The 21,122-nt window shown below is 44.4% G+C and overlaps 1 protein-coding gene across 3 annotated transcripts in view; it reads right to left on the reverse strand.

Moving 5' to 3' along the window:
- GRK5 (G protein-coupled receptor kinase 5) overlaps window positions 1–21,122 on the reverse strand; it is a 264,271-nt gene that overhangs the window by 49,055 nt on the left and 194,094 nt on the right. For all 3 annotated transcript variants that reach the window (XM_075935366.1, XM_075935365.1, XM_075935364.1), the window contains exons 5-6: window positions 10,686–10,786; window positions 7,018–7,110 (exon numbers count right to left, since the gene is read on the reverse strand). In XM_075935366.1, the coding sequence (XP_075791481.1) occupies window positions 7,018–7,110; window positions 10,686–10,786 (194 nt within the window). The remainder of the gene's footprint in view (window positions 1–7,017; window positions 7,111–10,685; window positions 10,787–21,122) is intronic.

Below are 21,122 nucleotides of genomic sequence, written 5' to 3' on the forward strand. Positions count from 1 at the left end.
CATACGGCCTGCAGGATGACGGAGAAGTACCCCTTGCGGTTCACGTACCGGGACGCCTGGTGTTCCGGGGCACGGATGGGGATGTGCGTCCCGTCGATGGCCCCCCCGCAGTTGGGGAAGCCGAGGGCGCCGAATCCCCGGATGACGGCATCCGGGTCGGCGAGGCGGACCACCCTGCGGAGCAGCACCCGGTTGATGGCCTTGACCACCTGCGGAGAGAGACACAGCAAAGCGTCAATCAGTGGGGCGCCCGGGTGGCTGGGAGCGTGCGTGCCCTGGCAGTGCCCCGCGCCCCACTCCCGGAAGCAACCCCCCTGGCGGCGTGTAGTACGGCCGGGACAGCCCGACCCCTCCGGTGCGGGGCGCTTTCGCCTCCTCCCGCCCCCCCCTTTGTCCCTGGGGCGGCCCATCCCCTCCTCGCAGCCCCCCTCCCCCCCGGCTCGGTGGCCGACGAGCGCCGTACCTGCATGAGCACTGCTCCGACAGTGGATCTCCCCACGCCGAACTGGTTCCCGACGGATCGGTAGCTGTCCGGCGTGGAGAGCTTCCAGAGGGCGATGGCCACCCGCTTCTGGAGGGGGATGGCGGGCCTCATGCGAGTGTCCCTTCTTTGCAGGGCAGGGGCGAGCCACTCGCAGAGCTCCAGGAAGGTGTCCCTCCTCATCCTAAAGTTCTGGGTCCACTGTCGGTCGTCCCAGCGCTCCAGGACGATGCGGTCCCACCAGTCGCTGCTGGTGTCCAGACGCCAGATGCGGCGGGGCACACCGGTGCCGGGGCGCCGCCGCGGCTCCTCCACGGCCCCCAGGGCGGCCAGGCGGAGAGGCAGGGGGCTGACGTTCCCCAGGTGGTGCCAGGCAGCCTCGAGCCATTGCTGGCAGGCTTGCAGCAGCAAGTCCAGAACGTGCACCAGAAGGTGCAGGGCGAGCCGTGGCTCCATGTTGCCACCTGCGGCGGTCCCCCCCGAAGGGAAGCACCGACACAGACGGGCACAGAGACCGACGCTTTGCTGTCCCTCGGCGAGGTTGGCAAGCAAGCAGGAAAAGCTGAGAACCGGCTGTCCGGGGGGGGTCCCTTTAAGCACGAGCCTCAGATAGCCTCAGACAGCAGCCACACAAAGCAACTGCTGACCTGATGCCCTGCCAGAACCGGTTTCAGCTGCCCTTAAATGCCCCCCTGCGTCCAATCAGTGTGGACGCGCTAGTTCGAACTAGCAAAACGCTAGTTCGAACTAGTTTTTAGTTCTAGATGCGCTAGTTCGAACTAGCTTAGTTCGAATTAACTAATTCGAACTAAGTTAGTTCGAACTAGCGCTGTAGTGTAGACGTACCCGCACACCCTCTCCCTCCCAGCACTTTTGGAGCACCATGAAGCTGTTGATTTGCACTCCCCCGGCTTGAATGCTGTGAATCAGCCAATTCGCAGTGCTCCAAAAGTGCTGGGAGGGAAAGGGAGGAGTAAGCAAGTGCGTGGCTCCAAGGCCCCAGTGTGTGAGAGGAGTGGGGGTACGTCTACACTACAGCGCTAGTTCGAACTAACTTAGTTCGAATTAGTTAATTCGAACTAAGCTAGTTCGAACTAACGCATCTAGAACTAAAAACTAGTTCGAACTAGCGTTTTGCTAGTTCGAACTAGTAAGTCCACATTGAGTGGACTCTGAACAGGGCTTAATGATGGCCGGAAGCAGTGCCGGCAGGGCATAAAAGGAGGACTTAGAGCATGGAGATACTGTCTCAGGCTAGCCGAGGGCTGCGCTTAAAGGGTCCCGACCCCCACCCCGGACACACAGTTCTAAGGGGTGCCCCGCTTGCAAAGAAGTTCTGGCTTGGAGTGCCCTGAGTGCCCACACTGGGCACATCACACCACTCGGCCATCAGCCCGGCTGCACTTGCCGCAGGCTGCCATCTGGGGAGAGGGGGCAATCGGGGGGCTGCAGGAGAGCTTCCACCCCCAGAAGCCCGCAGAGCCAGCCCAGTCCTCCCCATCGGGGGCTCGTACCCCATTCCTCCCTCACCTCCTTCCACTTGCCCTTCCCTAGCCCCCCTTCTTATTGATGTACAAAATAAAGATAACGTTTCTTCCAACATTGACTCTGTCTTTATTGAAAAAAACTGGGGGAGACTGGGAAAAGGAGGTGGGAGAGGGGAAGAGAAAGGCTGGGAGAGGGGAGGGCAACTAACATGATCAGGGGTTGGGAACAGGTCCCATATGAAGAGAGGCTACAGAGACTGGGACTGTTCAGCTTAGAAAAGAGGAGCCGGAGGGGGGACAGGATAGAGGTCTCTAAAAGCAGGGGTTGGGTGGAGAGGGTGCATTCAGAAAAGTTCTTCATGAGTTCCCATAAAGAAGGACTAGAGGACACCAAAGGAAAGGACTGGGTAGCAGGCTTGAAACTAGTAAGAGAAAGTTGTTGTTCTTGACAAAGCAAATAGTTAACCTGTGGAACTCCTTGCTGCAGGAGGCTGTGAAGGCTACAACTAGAACAGAGTTTAAAGGGAAGTGAGATCAAGTCATGGAGGTTGGGTCCATGGAGTCCTATTAGCCAGAGGGTAGGAGTGGTGTCCCTGCCCAAAGTTTGTGGAAGGCTGGAGAGGGATGGCACGAGACAAATGGCTTGGTCATTGTCTTCGGTCCATCCCCTCCAGGGTCCCTAGGGTTGGCCGCTGTTGGCAGACAGGCTACTGGGCTAGATGGACCTTTGGTCTGACCCAGGACGGCCATTGTAAGCTCAGGGCTCAGTGTCGGGGGTCTCAGTGGACCCCCTTGATTTTCATGCACACCTGGTCCTGGGTGGCCAGGCTGGCAGCTCTCCTGCCCTAGCCGGCCACTTTCCTGTGCCTAGTGCGGAGATCGTGGACGAGGTCCACGATGTCCGCACTAGCCCAGGAAGGTGCCCGCCTCTTGCGGTCCAGGGCAAGCTCCCGGGAGCCGCCAGCCTGGTCCCGGCAAGAGGGGGTGGGCTGGGGGGCATCGGGTGGGTGGCTCTGTGCCGTGCCAGGTGCAGGGTCTGCTAGCTGGGTGCTGGCAGGCTTGCACCTGGCACGGGCACCGTAGCCAGCCCGTGCCCCTTTAAGGGGTCCGGGGCCGGGAGGGGGGCATAGAGTTTCCCTGGTGTTGGCCAGAGTGGCCACCAGGGAAACCTGGGGAGGGCTAGCCTCCCACTAGTTCGAACTAAAGGGCTACACAGCCCTTAGTTCGAACTAGCTAGTTCGAACTAGGCGTTAGTCCTCGTAAAATGAGGTTTACCTAGTTCGAACTAAGCGCTCCGCTAGTTCGATTCAAATTCGAACTAGCGGAGCGCTAGTGTAGCGCATAGGAAAGTTAGTTCGAACTAACGTCCGTTAGTTCGAACTAACTTTCTAGTGTAGACATACCCTGGGGGACGGAGGCAAAGATAGGGTGCGTGGGCCACAAGCTGCCCACCACTGCTATAGTAGCTTTGTTTTGCTGCTATTGGTCAGCCAGCTGTCCAACAAAGTGAGCCCAAATTAAATAGTATAGCTGTAAGCGCAACACAAAGGATGTGGCTGATGACAGCAAAGGAAATAAACATTGGGTGAGCCATGTTCATTTGTGCTCTATTAAAAAAAAAGAGAGATAGTGAAGGAGGGAGAAGGAAACCTTATATAAAACAAATGGGAATGGATCCCATGGCAAGGAGGAAATGTTATTTTCAAGTTTCTAAGAAAATACTGCAAAAATGGTAGGGTTAAAAGCACCAATTAATAGTGACAACTTCATACTTGTAGTATCCTTGGAATAAACTGAGCGAATAACTGTTCTGTGGAAGCCAATAGGCCATCAGAACGAGCTGTTAAATCATTCCATGCTAGTAAAGTTGTCTTTGTTTAATGCTGGAAAGTGCTTTTCGGTTTCCTAAACTGAGTGGGCTCATCTAATATCTTGTCAAGTTTATTTTTAAGGGGAGAAATAAAACTCTTCAATGCATTTGACAGAATTCCAAATCCTAGATGTGAAAAGAAGACTGAAAAAGGTCAGACTTGATAGGAAACATCTGATCTTTTTCAGTTTAAGTGGGAGAAAGAAAATAGAGCATAACGGTGAACACTGAATGCAGGGGTTTTCATGTGGAATTTGCCATGCACTATTCTGAAATGGTGAACCATCAGTCAAATTGTTATTTATTTTAAGAGCTAGATTTTTGCCGGTGCCATTGGCACAGCTTTGTTGATTTCATCTGAATTTTGCTGATTTACATAAGCTGGGAATCTGCCCCTAAATCTTCTCTTTTCATTCAGTTTGTGGAAAGTGTGAAATTCCTTTAACTCAGAGTGACAGCCACCATTAGCCAGCAGCACAAATCCGCTGAGGTACCAGCCAACAAAGAAACCACTTTTCTTTGTCTTGGCAGGTCAAAGCCCCTAAAGATTCCTGAAAACGAAGTGTGCCTGGAAATGTGTATCTAATACATTTGGCTTGTGAACACACATGCTGGATTTTCCTTTGTTTTATAAAAACAGAAATAGCAGGTCCTCCAAAAACTTATTGTAGATCTGTCTTGGTCATCAGCATTCAGAGGTTAGTTATGCAGAAAAGCAGCTCAAATTGCAGGATTTTATTTAATGGTATGCAATGTACTGGAAGTTAAATATTTCAATACAATAACCAGAGCGAGGGTGTTTTTCTGTTTTATTACCTGGTTCTGAATCTGGTTGAGCATAGCTCACGCTGTTTGCAAATGTGAAAAGTGGAGACTTGACACACATCAAAAACTTTGCATCATAGACACAAGCATCTACTAAAATGGGTCATTAAATATATTTGCAACCCAGTGTCTCCAATGAATAACTTTTTGTGACAGGGAGCACAGTAACTATTCGGGCAGAGATTTTTAAACCCGCATAAGTAAATTTAGACACTCATTAATTTTAATAGGAATTGGGTGTCCAAATTCCTCAAACAGCTTTGAAAATCTCATCTTATATGTCTGCAGTGCACAACCCGAGAAGCAATGCATCCTCCTGAGATGTTTTCTATGGTCTCTGGCTTCACAATAGCCTCATCTAAACCTAAATATTAAATCAATCTAGCTATCTCACAGCACATTTGGGTCAATGTACTGTAGATGCAGCAAGATGAGCAGAAGACGTGTTCCACAGACATAGCTTGTCCACTCCTTGGAGAGGTGGATTATCTTCATCAATGGAGAAACCCCAAGAATCATCTATACCACAATGGCTTGTCTACAGTGCTGGAGCTGGGCTTTGGTATCACTGTAGTGTAAACATAATCTCACTATTTTGAGGGAAGGGGAAGAGATTAATCCTGCATCTGTGTATGTATGAGGAGGTCTACTGCTATCTTGGGTATGGTTGGTGTAGACTAGGGATGTAAGGGTATGTCTACACTAGCCCCCTAGTTCGAACTAGGGAGGCTAATGTAGGCATTCGAAGTTGCAAATGAAGCCCGGGATTTAAATATCATTTGCATTTTCCCGGGCGCCGCCATTTTTAAGTGTCCCTTAGTCCGCACACCGTGCCCGCGGCTACACGCGGCATGGAGTAGGTAGTTTGAATTAGAGATCCTAATTAGAATTAGAATTAGGATCTCTAATTCGAACTACCGATACACCTCGTTCCACGAGGAGAGATCCTAATTCGTTCCACGAGGAGTAACAGTAGTTCGAATTAGAGATCCTAATTCGAACTACCTACTCCGTGCCGCGTGTAGCTGCGGGCACAGAGTTCGGACTAAGGGACATTTAAAAATGGCGGAGCCCAGGAAGATGCAAATGAAGCCCGGGATATTTAAATCCCGGGCTTCATTTGCAACTTCGAATGCCTACATTAGCCTCCCTAGTTCGAACTAGGGGGCTAGTGTAGACATACCCTAAGGGTATGTCTACACTACCCTCCTATTTCAAAATAGGAGGGTAATGTAGGCATACCGCAATTGCAAATGAAGCCCGGGATTTGAATTTCCCGGGCTTCATTTGCATAAGCGGGGCGCCGCCATTTTTAAATCCCCGCTCGTTCGAACCCCGTGCCGCGCGGCTACACGCGGCACGAACTAGGTAGTTCGAACTAGGCTTCCTAGTTCGAACTACCGTTACTCCTCGTGGAATGAAGAGTAACGGTAGTTCGAACTAGGAAGCCTAGTTCGAACTACCTAGTTCGTGCCGCGTGTAGCCGCACGGCACGGGGTTCGAACGAGCGGGGATTTAAAAATGGTGGCGCCCCGCTTATGCAAATGAAGCCCGGGAAATTCAAATCCCGGGCTTGATTTGCAATTGCGGTATGCCTACATTACCCAGCTAGTTCGAACTAGCGGGGTAGTGTAGACATACCCTAAGAGACTAGTTGACTATCTGATAAGCAAAAGCTTATTGGTCACTTGACTAGTCCCTTGACTAGTTGCTTCCCCCATCAGCAAGCTCCTAATACATTTAAGTTGACAGGCTCTTAATACATTTAAAAGGCAGAGTTGTGGTGGATTAGCTCCTGGGCTAGGAGCTAACCCAGCTGTGACTCCCTGCTTGTTGACTAATTGACTAGTTGATAGAAAATCCATCGATTAGTCGATTTGGGATCTAGCACCAAGGTAAGATTCTTATCTGATTTTGTTCTGCAGGATAAAGCCTAAATTTGTTTTTTAAATCTTTTTAACAATGGGCACTTATGACCAAATATTAAGCTTGGGGAAGCTGGAGAAGAATGGAGATCCCGAATCACAGCTCAGGGGAAGGGAGTATGGAAGGGAACAAAATCTGAGAGCGGTTATGTGGTGTCTAGGAGGCAAGAGGGAAAACTGGTGGGAGGGGAGATCTAGTAGATGTCTGCATGGTAAGATAAATTCTCACCAAAATACTTTGTCATTCCCCCCTCCCCCATCTTCACCTTTTGTAAGTTTGCATTCTTAACTGGTTCTTAACTCAAAGATATGGCCAAATGCTGCCTTTGATTTAAAAACCAGTGGGAACAATACATGCTTTTTGACCCACAGTCTGCTAGTTTTGCATAGAAACTGAAAACATGTATTTTTTAAAACAGCCGTGCTTACCTTTCCAACCACTTCCACTGCAGAAACCTATCGAAGTACATGCTGTCTAGGTATTCTTGAAATGGCTCTCCACTTAGGTAGTCAAGGACAGATCTGTCTCAGATGAAAAAGATATATAAGCATTTTATAATCCTGAACTAAAAAACCAACAAACCCCAAACCTAAGGAATTCCAGTCTTGCTCTAGAGCAGGGGTGGGCAATAAGTGACCCATGGACAAGATGTGGTTCACCAGGTTTAGCCCATGGCAAGCCGCCAGATGCTTTATTTACTTAAGCATCCAGAGGTTTGGCTGCTTTCAGTTCCCGCTGGCCGTGGTTTGCCTTTCTTGGCCAATGGAAAGTATGGGAAGCTTCCATCACTTCCTGCAGCCCCCAATGGCCAGGAACAGTGAACCATGGCCAATAGGAGCTGCAGGCAGACATACCTGAGGATACTCAAGTTAATAAAGTGACTAGTGGCTTGCCAGGGGCTAAGCCTGACAAACCACATCTGGCCCAGAAGCTGCTTTATTGTTCACCCCTGCTCTAAAGCAATGCGGCTTCATTTATTTCCATCTTGTTTTACTCCTGGTTTTAAGCAGTAGGAGTTAGATTGGAATAATGTGTCTTGTGCATGGAACCTCCCCATGTGTAGTACTCATGTAACACCAGGGGTGGCTATGGTTGGTTTGACAGTGGCATTTCAGCTGGCTGGCCCCAAGAGGAGACAATAATGGTAGCTTACAGTGAAGTCACATGTAACGGGCATGTAGATCTTTGACCAAAGGCTACTGAAGGCAATGGAAAAGTTTCCATTGACTTTCCATTGCCTTTAATGGACTTTTTGATTAGGCTACTAGGACAGTTGATAAATTGAGGAAGGGTCCAAACCTAACCCCTCAGGAGCCAATCTTCCTGAACTGTGGGGGATGTTCAGATAGGGACTCAAACTTCGTAGCATTTTTAGTGAATGAGGCTTTCTAGCATGACATCTCAGTTCCTGGGTGACCACCAGGGATGCAGTTAGCAAAAGCAAAGGAATCAGTCTTAGTTTATGCTTTTGGGAAGAAGTATTTTTAGTCCAAAGAAAGCCAAACATGACTGTATTAGGCCAGAGGACTCTGCCCAACAGCTATCCTGCTAGTAGAATGAAACAAATGAAGAAAGTAGGGGTGAGCTTGTGTATGTGGACCTGTGTCAGGAAGGGGCCTTAGGTGGTCACATAGTGGATGCAAAGCTTTGGTAGAAAGTCAGTTTACACATGTCAGGGAATTATTGTGTGACCGGCAGCCAGGGACTACAGGCAAAGGAAAGTTCTGTCAGACTGGCTGATGGGGCAAGGCTGACAGAAATAAGATAAGATGGGCCTCAGGCAGTGATGTGCATGGTCTGCTGTAGTATGGCTGGTTGCTGTCCTGCCCTCAAGTTGCTGCTGGGTGGTGTGATTGTGCCTCTGCTGGCAGGCCATCACCACTGAGTGGAAGAGACACAGCGATGGGAATGAGAGTTGCTCTTCCCCAGCCTCAGAACCACATCTCAAGTGGTCCAGAGTTATTTGAGGGGGAAAAAAGGAAGCTCATAATCATATACAGTCTAAAGATTAGTCAATCAAGGCTCCTTTGATAGCTGCTGGAACTAGTCTTGCCTTGTGGCCAGCCAGTGCAATGGAATCAGTGCAGTTTTCTAGCCAAATCCACTGTAATTTAAAAAAGAAAGCCGTTCAGAGACAGAAAATGACATCCAGAAAAGTACTGGTGTAAACCCGCTGGCAATGAAGACATTGCACAAGCACCTCTCTGCAGCTCTGAGAGAAAGGAAACATTTCTATGGCATTTCCCATTGAGGAACAATCTGTCTTTTGACCTAGGTCTTTTTATTATCTTATGCAGTTGTACAGATGAGCAAATTATTCACTTTTAAAAATTTACTTCCTGAATTTAGCTCTTCTCCATTCACTAATTGCACATGAGCCATTTTTAATATTCTGGATTTTTCTGATGGTTTGAAATTATTTCCTAGAAATTCTAATTCTGTAGATTGTAAATGAGCAGTTGTCAGTATTTTACATTCAAAGTTCAAATTCAAGTGGTCTTGGTGAATTTTGATAAGACACAAAGGTCATGTGATATATATATCTCAATGACAGGAAATATTTTCCCTCAGAAGTGTAGTTTACAGAAGAAAATTGCAGTATTAGCAGGTTACCACCAAAAAGGAACCCCCCCCACACACACATACCTAGACCCCACAAGATACACCTACAGTGGTAGGGTCCACAGATGTATTTGAAATAAATTCTTGTTACAACACATAAAGGCAGGAAAATATCACATTTGTGTATGTGATTTCCCTGTTCTGAGTTTAACTATGCACACTTACAAAATTAACCTGGTTCAATACTTTTAGCAGACATGAACAGCAAGTATTTAAAGCTTCCTTTTGAGCCTATTCCACTCAAAATGAAATGATCATCATTTTTAATGACTGAGGCTTCATAACCATTTATGAAATGAAGCGGATAAATTAGCCAACTATCTCAAACTCTTCTGAATTCTGCCTCAACTAAGTGGCATCCAAAGCCAGCCATCTAATCATTAAAAGTTTCACGCACTGTAATGAACAAGGGCTGCCTTTCACTAGTTACTTGCTTTTTTTGTTCCCCATGTCAGCATCAACAAAATTAATTTTACAGTAAAATTATCAGGGTTGAAAGTGGTTTCAGAAACAGAACCCAACATCAGATTATTTACATCAAGCACAGCCCTGCCTTTGTCATCATCAGGACTCGTGCACACAGTGGTGATAAATTATGTCAATATCCCAATGGACATGAGACTGAAGCAATTGCAAGTAAACCAATTTGTTATAACAGAGGGCCAGAAGTAATCCACACCTTTCCCCAATGCAAAGCACAACTGAAGTAGAACAGGTCAATAACAGGAGCCAGAAGAGTGAATGACAGCAGAGCACATTTTACAAATCCCCATTACATCAGCTAGGGAAAACAAAATGTGCTCAGCCAGAGACCGCATGGGTCTGTTTCAGATGATACCTCCTTTGCGTATTTTTGTTAGTTTATGATCTGCTGCCACTAAACATACAATGATCAGTATTTGCAAATGCAAATTGCATACTGGGAACTTTAGGACACAATAACACAATTGCTTCATCTCTGCAAAACTGATAAGCCTTTTCCTGGACAAAAGGATTAAATAGTGCACAGGCATTTCTACTTCATAGACAAACTGATTTTTTTTAAAGCTCCATCCTTTTGTTGAATGTTTTCAGGAAAAGCTATGCAGGCAAAGTTTGCACATTCTTGAGTCTAAACGGACTGTATAACCACTTAATTTCTATTCACTTTGAAACAGAGATGTTTTCTTTGGATTCATTATCATTGTACCTCTTTCCACACAGCATGAAGTCTAGGGCTGGTTTACTTGGCTAGAACATTCTGTCAAATACCTGAAACACTAAGTTCCTGTATGTACTCTGTATAGTGGAATGGAAATATTTACTGTATTTTATACAGATGAAATAATTTCATCACTTGTCTGAGAATATGAATGTGAATTTAAGAAAATGCAAGCTGCAGATTCAAATTAAAATTCTTCCCCTTATCTGACATGCTCTTCTACAAGTCTGACCACTGTAATGCTGTGATCTTTAGAAGTCAAGTTATACTTACTTTGCACAGTGAGAAAACAGCTCTTTGCAGGGGCTGATTTCAAGTTTTTCCTCAGTCTGCTGGACAAGATCTTGACTGACTTCTGCAACATAAACTGGGGACTAGGGAAAGACAACAGAAGCAATGTTATCTTTGTTATAAGAAGCAATCAAATCCCTGCTAGCACATGTCATGTTCATTAGCCAAGCTCTTGGCCATTTTAATTCAGCTCTACGGCTTATGTAAGAGCAGTTGAGTACTGAGTCATGCTGTAGCAAAGTAGGATACTATAGTCATTTTCTCTTCGCTCCACTATACCCCCACATAAATAGGATAACCTTCCATGCACTCTTGTGTACCATCACCTTTTCTTGATCTCCATGGATATGCAAAAGATGCTGGCCTTCCAATTGTACTAGTTCACAGACCACATTTTACATCCTATGAAAAACCTGCCACATTGAACTGTCTATGGTCTAGTTCTTCATTCTTTAAAACAAAAGAAAATTCTCCCAGTTTTTCACCATATTGATGCTTCTCTGTGGTGTCCAAAAGAGTCCATTTTTTCCCCCAGCAGGAGATCAACATAAGCCAAGAGCAGAGATCATGTATTTCATTTATTTATTCAGATTTACATATTGGAAACATATCTCTATGTGGCTCTGGCACCATAACATAATTACTAGTATAATGAAATGCTAGCAGCATTGAAATAAACAATTCAGAAAGGAATTCTCCCAGCCAGCTACCTACACAGCCTCCTTTCCACCCCTTCATTGCTCTAGGAAATATGCCTTCAATGCTCTCCAAAATCCCTCTCAAACAGATGTCTTGTGCCATGTGGCCGGAAAAAAATCACCAAATCCGTTTATTTCAGACCAATTAATAGAAAGTACTTGTTTTTAGAGACATTGCATACATTTGTACATTGATAAGAAAATTGTGTATTTACAACATTTGAATGAACTCTATCCATCTAGCTATATTTCATTCACATTCTTATTTGGGCCTTGTTCTTATTTACACAAAGATCACCCCTTTCATATTCAAATCAGTGGGATTTGAGCTCCTTTGAAATCCCAGCCCTCAATCTAACCCTCTCAAAGTGCACGCAGGAACCTTAACACTTTGGAAATAAAGCAAGCTTTTCATTGGAGACCATGACCACCAGATGGTGCTGAGTAGGAGGATCAGAGCAGTTAATCACTCACTTTTGACCAGATGGTCTGGGCAGCTCATGCTTGCTTTGTGATGTTCTGACAAGTGTTTTAATAAGTTGCGGTGATAATTGAGCAAATGATGGGGGGCCAAGGAAAAGGGGCCGGGAATAAGGAGGAGAAAGTCCCCAGTTTGGTGGGAGCTGAATGAAATCTTTCTCTTTTCTTCTGTTTACATAGGAACATGGTTCTGAGTCCTGAGCATATTCTGTGCTCTGCTGGAGTATTTAAACTGGGCTAGACTCTATGGTATTGGACAACTGAGGCTCAAAGTTTAGCATTTTAATAACATTAGGAAAACATGTTCAGTGTTTTTGTCCTTAGTGGAAGATTTCCTCTTTCCCTCCATATATCTAACCTGAGAAGGGTGGGTGGAATGTCCTATAAAGCTCATCATCAGTCATTACCACTCAGCTAAATCACAGGGTTTCTCTGAGGTGCACTTTCACCTGAACTGGAGCTAACCGTCTCTACGGCATTCCCAGCATCGCTAACCTGAGGAGCCAGAGAGAAGGGCTGCGAGGCGACACCGAATAGGACCGAGTACTGCAAGCAGGGCGCGCGGACGGGATATGAACATTGTAACTCAACAAAAGAAATTCTACATAATGACATCAGACTTCGTTAAAGGACTTTAAAATTCACTACAACCACCAGACCCACCAATGTGGGATGGGAAAAGGGACAATTGCTCTGGGGCCCAGTTATTCCAATGGCGGCAGCCAGAACCCTGGGCCCTTTACACTGGCGCTGGAGTGCCATGTCGTGCTCTCAGGGCAGAGCTGGGGAAGGCATGCTGCCCTTAGCCCCGCCTCTTCTGCCCTTAGTCCCGCCCCTTCCAGGAGTGTGGAGCTGCTCCCGCCCTTGCTCTGGGGCCCACAGAGGCTGTCAGCTTTGTTGACAACCACTAACAAAGCTTTACAGTACCATGGGAGACAGGCAGTACTATTGTAGTCATTGACTAGATCAGGAAACTGAGGTACAAGGATGTTAAGACCAAATTTTCTCATCGTGATTACTCACTATAGACAATGGGAAGTGGGGGGAGGATGAATGCAAAGCACTATGAGGAAGCAAGCCACTTATTTAGGTGCCCAAATATACCCAACTTTGAAAATGTCATGTATGTGACTGACTTGAGGCATCACAATGAATAAACTGGGAGCAAAACATAATTATGAATTCTAAGGTATTTAAGACTATTCATATATGGCCTGATGTAAAGGTTACTACAGGAGCCTTTTCACTGAGTTGGGTTAGAAAGCATGTTAACTTACATGTTTTAATTAACATGTGGTTAACCCCCACTTAGTACCTAGTGTAGACAAAAATAGCAGTGTTTAAAACTGTGTTAGGTGAGTGTGGTTAGCAGAGCTGAAGGGAGAGGCAATGATCTAACACATAGTAAAACATTCCTGTCCATAATTAGACAGCTATTAAAAATGGCCCGATTCTTAGAGGTGTTGAGCATCTCTCTCTCCCATGGTCTTTTTTGTGGGACCTACAGATACTCAGTACTCTCTGGGACATGAAGGCATCAGCACGTTGGAAAGCTAGGCCTTTATTTAAATGCCAAAATGTAGAAATAGGTGCCTAGCTTTAAGCATTCAGTCAGAATACTTTGACTTATGTCCATCACTCATATAACCATGCTCTCCAGTCCTCCTCCTCTGTCTGGGATCAAATTAATATTAGGGCACTAAACACATCACATTTTGTCTGAGACCAACGTGCATGACAAACTGCGGCCTAACTGCAGCCACTGCACACATGCATAGAGGTAGAAGTGTGCAGGGGAGACCTCTCACTTTCACTCTGGGGAAATTAGGTTCCAGGGGCACCTTCTCCACCCTCACCTTCCTTAGATAGAAACTTCAGAAAGCAACCAGCTAGTAGGAACAGTCAGAGTATGTCTACACTACCACCCTAGTTCGAACTAGGGTGGTAATGTAGGCAAGCGGAGTTGCAAATGAAGCCCGGGATTTGATTTTCCCTGGCTTCATTTGCATATTGCCGGGCGCCGCCATTTTTAAATGTCCTTTAGTGCGGACTCCGTGCCCTGCAGCTACACGCGGCACGGACTAGGTAGTTCGGATTAGGCTTCCTATTCCGAACTACCGTTACTCCTCGTGGAAGCCTAATCTGAACTACCTAGTCCGTGCCGCGTGTAGCCGCAGGGCACGGAGTCCGCTCTAGCAGACATTTATGGCGGTGCCCTGCAATATGCAAATGAAGCCCGGGAAATTCAAATCCCGGGCTTCATTTGCAACTCCGGTTGCCTACATTACCACCCTAGTTTGAACTAGGGTGGTAGTGTAGACATACCCTCACAGAGGCAGGTCTACATTGGTAGAGAAAAATCGATGCAAGGTATGCCACTCCAGCTATGTAATTCACATAGCTGGAGTCAATGTACCTTGCATTGATTTTCTGGGATGGCCCCACAGAAGAAGGTCGAAAGGAGAAATGCTTCTGTTGACTTCCCTTCACCCTAGTCATTGCTGTGTGTGTGTACACTCAGCATTTGATTTAGTGGGTCTTTACTAGATCCACTAAATCGAACACTGAAAGATTGATCATCAGAACGTCGATCTTCTGGTAGGTGGAGACATGACCAGAGGCAGCCAAGGAGGGGCCTTAGCACATTCAAAGAACTTACAGCCACGCTGGGGGGGGGGGGGCGCGCCAATTTAGTCCCCCCTGCTCCTCCTGTCATCCCTGAACTTGCCTGCTCCTCCTCCACAAACTGCTGCCGGCTGGAGTCTCCTCCCCGCCCCCAACCCAACCCTCCTCCATCTCCACCGGCAAATTAGTGTGTGCAGGGGCCTGGACCCAAACTGGAGGGGCAGGAGAAGATGTGGTACAAGCTTCCCCCCTCTTTCCAGGGTCGGGCTCAGCCGTGCAGCAGGTTCAGGGCCCCGCTGTGCGGTGGGGGGTGGCAAATTTTTCCTTTGCCCCCAGGCACATAACACCCTCTCTGTGTCTCTAGCAGACAGGCCATTCTCTGCCCTGTGCCAACTGGCTATTTGCTCCAACCCTCTCTTTCCTCCTGCCTCACCATTTCTTCACCTTAGCGTCACTCCGCACTGGTCTCTTATACCTTCCCTTTCCCCGTTCTCTTCTTCTGACATCCTTCCCTTCAACATCCCTTCTCCCTTCACTTCTCCTTCCATTTAGCGCATCACCTCTGAATTAAGCTTCCCCCCAAAAAGAACGTAAATTAACAGTAACATCACATTGTTCACCCTGCTCTTCCTTCTCTGTGTCTGTCTTGTGTATTATATTGCAAGGGACTATCTGTTATGTTTGTACAGCACCTAACACAATAGCACCCCATTGTTGCTTGCCACAGAGGCACTACTGTAATAAACAGGATGAACAGTTGTGATATCTGGCTGTGACACTTTCCAAAAAATCATAAGCACTATGGTAAGAACCATTTCATTATGTAAGGAAACTGAATTTGGGATTCAGTGAAACAAGGAGGAAGGGAAGAAAAAAAAATGTGAGAATTATTTATAAGTACAGTTAATTGCCCTTTCCCATACCAAGTTCATGAGAGACATAGTCAATGCTTAATTTTTCAAAACCACTGGTAATTGACCTTTGAATGGCTCTTCTCTTTTCTCCCTTCTTCACAAATCAACAGCAAACACACAATATTAATGGAAGCAAAGGAATCTAAGAACACTAACATTCTGCACTCTTTAAAAGGAAACATATGGATGGACTGGAGCCCAGTATGTAGTGCAAACAGTTTTACTAGACCATTTAATTTTCTTTAACAAAATACATTTTTTCATGTGCAGTTCATTTTCCAAGGTATTGGATGTCTATGAAAACAAGTTGTGTAATTGTGCAGCCCTTGATTTCATTGAAAACCAGAGGGTTAGAGCCAAAGGGACCATTCCAACTCAAGTCTTGTAGCCTGTTCTTCTGTACACCTGATAGCCCCGAAGAGGCTTCTATATAGAGTACAGATTGACATAATTCTTTAGATTTTTCTTAGGATTTCATACCTTCACAATGATAGACCGAACATGGCCATCAGAATTCTTACACAATCCCCTCAATTTTCCTTAGATCTTGCAATTCAACACATATTCATATTGACTGGATTTAAAAACAACAACAAAAAAACCCTCTCCAAAAAGCCCACCAACAAACTTTACTTTTGCTTTGGAGAAGAACAAATAGGTAGCAATTCTTAAGAATGGCAAAGAACAAGCATTTGTGTCCGAGGCACTGAAATTTTACAAGACGAGCATCTTGTCTTGACGAAAGACAGTTGTGTCTTCTCTGTCTGAGAAGAAGCACAAAACGTTTGTGTGATTTTTATGAGAAGTGCTCAGTGGCACTTATTTCATGCCCATCTCCAGTGTCCCATGGGCAGAGACTGTAAAAGCAGATTCGACTTTCATCAGACTCTCCAATGCTGCCCCACTTTGGCATCCATTAAATGTTCTTAAGTAGCCATGAGATGAATGTATTAAAAGTACATCTAGACTATATAGATTAATACCATATATCTTGAAGCCTGTGATTCAAGTTCTTTCGCTTTCTAAGCTCTCGTTTTTGGGGGGTTTTTTGCATTAAACCAAACCAAGAAAACCTCAGAAAACTCCTTATAAACCTGAACCTATATAACCAGAGCACTGTTCTGCATTTTCCTTAATGCCTACTCATTTTTTTAAATTTTAAATACCATATTTTGGTCTCACTTGCACCAATGTAAATCAGGAGTTATGGCACTGAAATCAATGGAATTTCACTGGTGTAAAACAGGGGTCGTTCCGATCAGAATCATGTCCTAAAGCCTCGGTGAGTGCATGAAATTCTTGAGTTGATCCAATAAAATAAAACTCATCAAACTGCACCTTTTCGAGGCCCTGTTATCTGTTATTTTAAATGTTGCACTGAATCATTGTGCTCTAAAATGTAAGCTTGCCTTTTGTGACAATGCCATACATTTTGCCATAGGGTGCTTCACTCAGCCATTCAAGACTCATTCCTTGTTGGCTACTGAACAAAAAGGAAACAAATTATCCCCCCTTCATCTCTATATTCTTTGTCATAGCATCTGTAACATGTTTATGATGAGGAGACATTTTTCATGGGAAGCTGGGCAATTCTCATGGGATCTTATCATTCTGCCAACTGGTCAAACCCTTCAGAAGTACTGGCGAAAGCAATTCAGCAATACACGATTGTGACAGGCGTATTCATTTCACTAGTAATTTTATTACTTTGTTGAGATGTGTTAAATGTGCTACTGCTCCTTTAAGACCGAGAACTGCTAAATGTGGTACTACTTTTTCTTTAAAACATAAACACTTTGGTCTGGCTATAGTGAGCTGGGAGGATGTGTCTGGAAGTTTCCGGGGGCTAACGGAGGCAGTTAGTTAGCAAGGCTTGGGTCCTAAATCTTTTGGAGAATAACACAAATTTGTTTTCATCTGGGTCAGACTGATTTTTTTAACCATCAACAGCAATGTCTAAGTCCATAAATAGTAATAATTAATAGTTTGCAGATGTGTAATGCTGCTCATCTAAGAACCTCAAAGCACTTAAGATTCACTAAATATCTAAGCCACACCCTGCAGAGGCAATATGGCCTAGAGGGGTAGAGCCAGGGGCGGGGACTCAGGAGACACATTTTTTTCATAGCTCTGTCCCCGATCTGCTGGATGAAAACTGGACAAGTTACTTTACCTTTCTTTGCCTCACTTTTCCTATCTGTAAATGAGGTTAATGACACTGAATTCCTTTGCAAACTACGTTGAGATCTCCTGAGCTGTATGAAAGCTAGTTGTTATTATTATTACAGACATTTTGCAGATGAGTAATCTGAGTACAGAGAAGTTAATGATCCCCATTTTTCAGAAGTGCTAAGCATCTACTACTCCTAGTAAAATAAAGATGTGCCACCAAAGTGAGATGAAGCTGTGGGTGCTCAACACTTCCCAAAAAATCAGACCATACATAGCTTGCCATTGTCACACAGGTTAGTGGCAGAATAGGGAATAGAACCTAGGAATACAGGCTCTACCACATACTTGTTCTAGGGCAGTGAATGCTACTCTTTAGAGAACCTCAAACCATGAATGTTGAGATAGAAGCAGAAATGGACATGCACAAGACTTATCTTTTTTAATAGTATTGATTGCATGCAAGCTCTCTGATCATAAATATGACTATATTGCTGGCAAGTTTCAGACATGCTGCAACGATGTGTTGTTGAATCATTATGTGCTATTTTAAATGTTGCTTGTATAAAACAAATAATGTTCAGCATATGCCTCATTTCAGTTTCCGAAAACATTCCATTACAAAACTAGCCTAAAATTAATTAAAAATGGTTCAGTCCATGGACAAAAGGTCAAGCCATAACTTTCCCTAAGCTGTCGCCAGATCTGAGCACTTATGTCTTAATGATGTGTATGTTTTCAGATGTGGGCCACCGACATTCCATGTGCAAACGATTTGCAAATTCTTTACATGGAGGAAAAATCAGAAGAGGTCTGACAGCTCTGCAAGGAACAGTGCAAGATGAAAAGTGGATGTTCCATGTGATCAGAATGATCATATGCAAGAACCTGGAAAAAAATGACTTTGTCCAACTGTCCTGCAGTTGCATTTGTTCTGCATATTTGCATATCTCTCACCACTGCGTGCTATAGAAATCCACGGACTTTGTCAATGCTAGCAAAATTTTGGCATGCAACACCAGTTCTGCTGCTGCTGCTGCATCCAACCCATATCCACTTCCAGATGTTTCTGGAAGATGCTGCCATTATAGGACACTGTTAATGATGTCACCATAATGACACAGAGGAAGCAAGTGTGTGTGTGGGGGGGGAAGCAACTATTTGCTGACATCCCTATTCCTGACTTCCACTCCTTTGCCCTTAAAATGGACATCTTCAGTACTGACTTCTGCAACACTTACAAGCAGCTAAATGAAGCAAATCAGCACCTAGTGCCAAGAATGAAATTTATTTCATATTTATCAAATTGATTTGGGGCCATGACAAGATATAATGTCAGAAAAATGTGCTCTCCTATCCCACCTAAGCAACCACAACTTTTGTTAGCATGTGAGAAAAGTAAACAACTGATCATATCAGCCCCCACATAAAACCAAAGTGAACACCTGGTCTGTTTGGATTAGTTCTGTTAAATCACTATAAATGGCCATGTTAATAGACCTCATTCATAACACCTACACACTGATTTCAATGGGCTTTAGATAATTTTTTTCATAGATTCATAGACACCTAGAACTGGAAGGGACCTCGAGAGGCCTCACGGCAGGACCAAACACTGCCTAGATCATCCATGAGAGATGCCTATCCAACCTGCTCTTAAATATTTCCTGTGATGGAAATTCCACAACCTCCCTAGACAATTTATCCCAGTGTTTAACTACCCTGACAGTTAGGAAGTTTTTCTTAATGTTTAAACTAAATCCCCCTTGCTGCAATTTAAACCCATTGTTCCATATCCTATCATCAGAGGCTAAGGAGACCAATTTTTCTCCCTCCTCCTTGTAACACGCTTTACACTTGAAAACTGATTATATGTCCCCTCTCAGTCTTCTCTTTTCTAAACTAAACAAGCCCAGTTCTTTCAGTCTTCCCTCACAGGTCATGTTGTCTAGACCTTTAATCATTTTTGTTGATCTTCTCTGGACCTTCTCCAATTTCTCCAAATCTTTCTTGAAATGTGGTGCCCAGAATTGAACACAATACTCCAGTTGAGGCCTAATCAGCACAGAGTAAGGCAGAAGAATGACTTCTCATGTCTTGCTCACAAAACTCCTGTTAATACATTCCAAAATCATGTTTGCTTTTTTTTGCAATAGTGTCACACTTTTGACTCATGTTTAACTTGTGGCCCACTATGACGCCTCGATCCCTTTCAGTAGTACTCCTTCCTAGACAATCACTTCCCATTCTGTATGTGTGAAACTGATTGGTCCTTCCTAAATGGAGTACTTTGCATTTGTCCTTATTAAACTTCGTCCTGTTTACCTCAGACCATTTTTTCAGTTTGTTCAGATCATTTTGAATTATGACACTATCCTCCAAAGCACTTGAAACGCCTCCCAGCTTGGTACCACCTGCAAAATGAATAAGCATACTCTCTTTGCCAACTTCTAAATTGTTGATGAAGATTTTTAACAGAACTGGTCCCAAAACATACCTCTGCGGAACTCCACTTGTCATGACCTTCTAGCATGATTGTGAACCGTTAGTAACTACTCTCTGAGAACGGTTATCCAGCCAATTATGCATTCATCTTATAGTACCCTCATCTAGGTTGCATTTCCTTAGTCTATTGATGAGAAGATCATGTGAGACCATGTTAAATGTCCACCACTTCTTCCTTATCCACAAGACTTGATATCCTATCAAAGAAAGCTATCAGATTTTCCTCATTCTTTGTTTATTCTGATTTATTCATGAACCAGGTTGCTGGGATTGTTTTGAATTAGAAGTCAGTAGAAAATATGGGTTTATTTGTTTTTTCTTCTTTTTAAACAGTAAAAAACTACAATAACTTCTCAAATAGTTATAATGGCAAAAATGGAATTGAAATGTCATACTAACAACCTGACACCACCATTAAGAGGCAGTTTAAGAACCAGAACAGAATAGAAATAGTAAAGGGAATTTTCAAGCTAACTAACGTTGGAATACTCACAGAATTCATATGGGTTCCGTTAAGTCACAGTCCAAAGGAGCTGACTGACTCCGAGAAGGATCCTTTGGCAGCACAATTACTATTAGCAGCTAGATGTGATATACCTCATTCTTAGAAAAAGACAGATTTCTCAACAATAGTGTCATGGAGAAATATAGTATGGGAAATCCATGCAATGTGGGAAAATGACAACCTTTTGTTCAGGATCAAGTAGATTTTACAATGTGTGATTATACTTTTTGTATTTGAATAAAATACATGTACACAAAATGATAAGCTTGATCAAACAGGTATTTTAAAATTAATCATTGAGGTTATGAATGAGATCTGTTATAATACCAGTATGGAAAATTCGTGCATCTTAATAACGATAAAATAGGAAGTTACAAAAGAGAATAGAATAGAAAGTTCTCTTTCAAAAGCTTCTTTTTCTAGGCACACAAACATTTTAGCCAAAAATCAAACATCTGCAAGACGAAATCAAGGTATACCTCACTTAGTCTGAGGAAAATCAGAACCAATCTAAATTTTCCTG

The sequence above is a fragment of the Pelodiscus sinensis genome, chromosome 8, assembly GCF_049634645.1.
Source record: "Pelodiscus sinensis isolate JC-2024 chromosome 8, ASM4963464v1, whole genome shotgun sequence".
NCBI classification, from domain to species: domain Eukaryota; kingdom Metazoa; phylum Chordata; order Testudines; family Trionychidae; genus Pelodiscus; species Pelodiscus sinensis.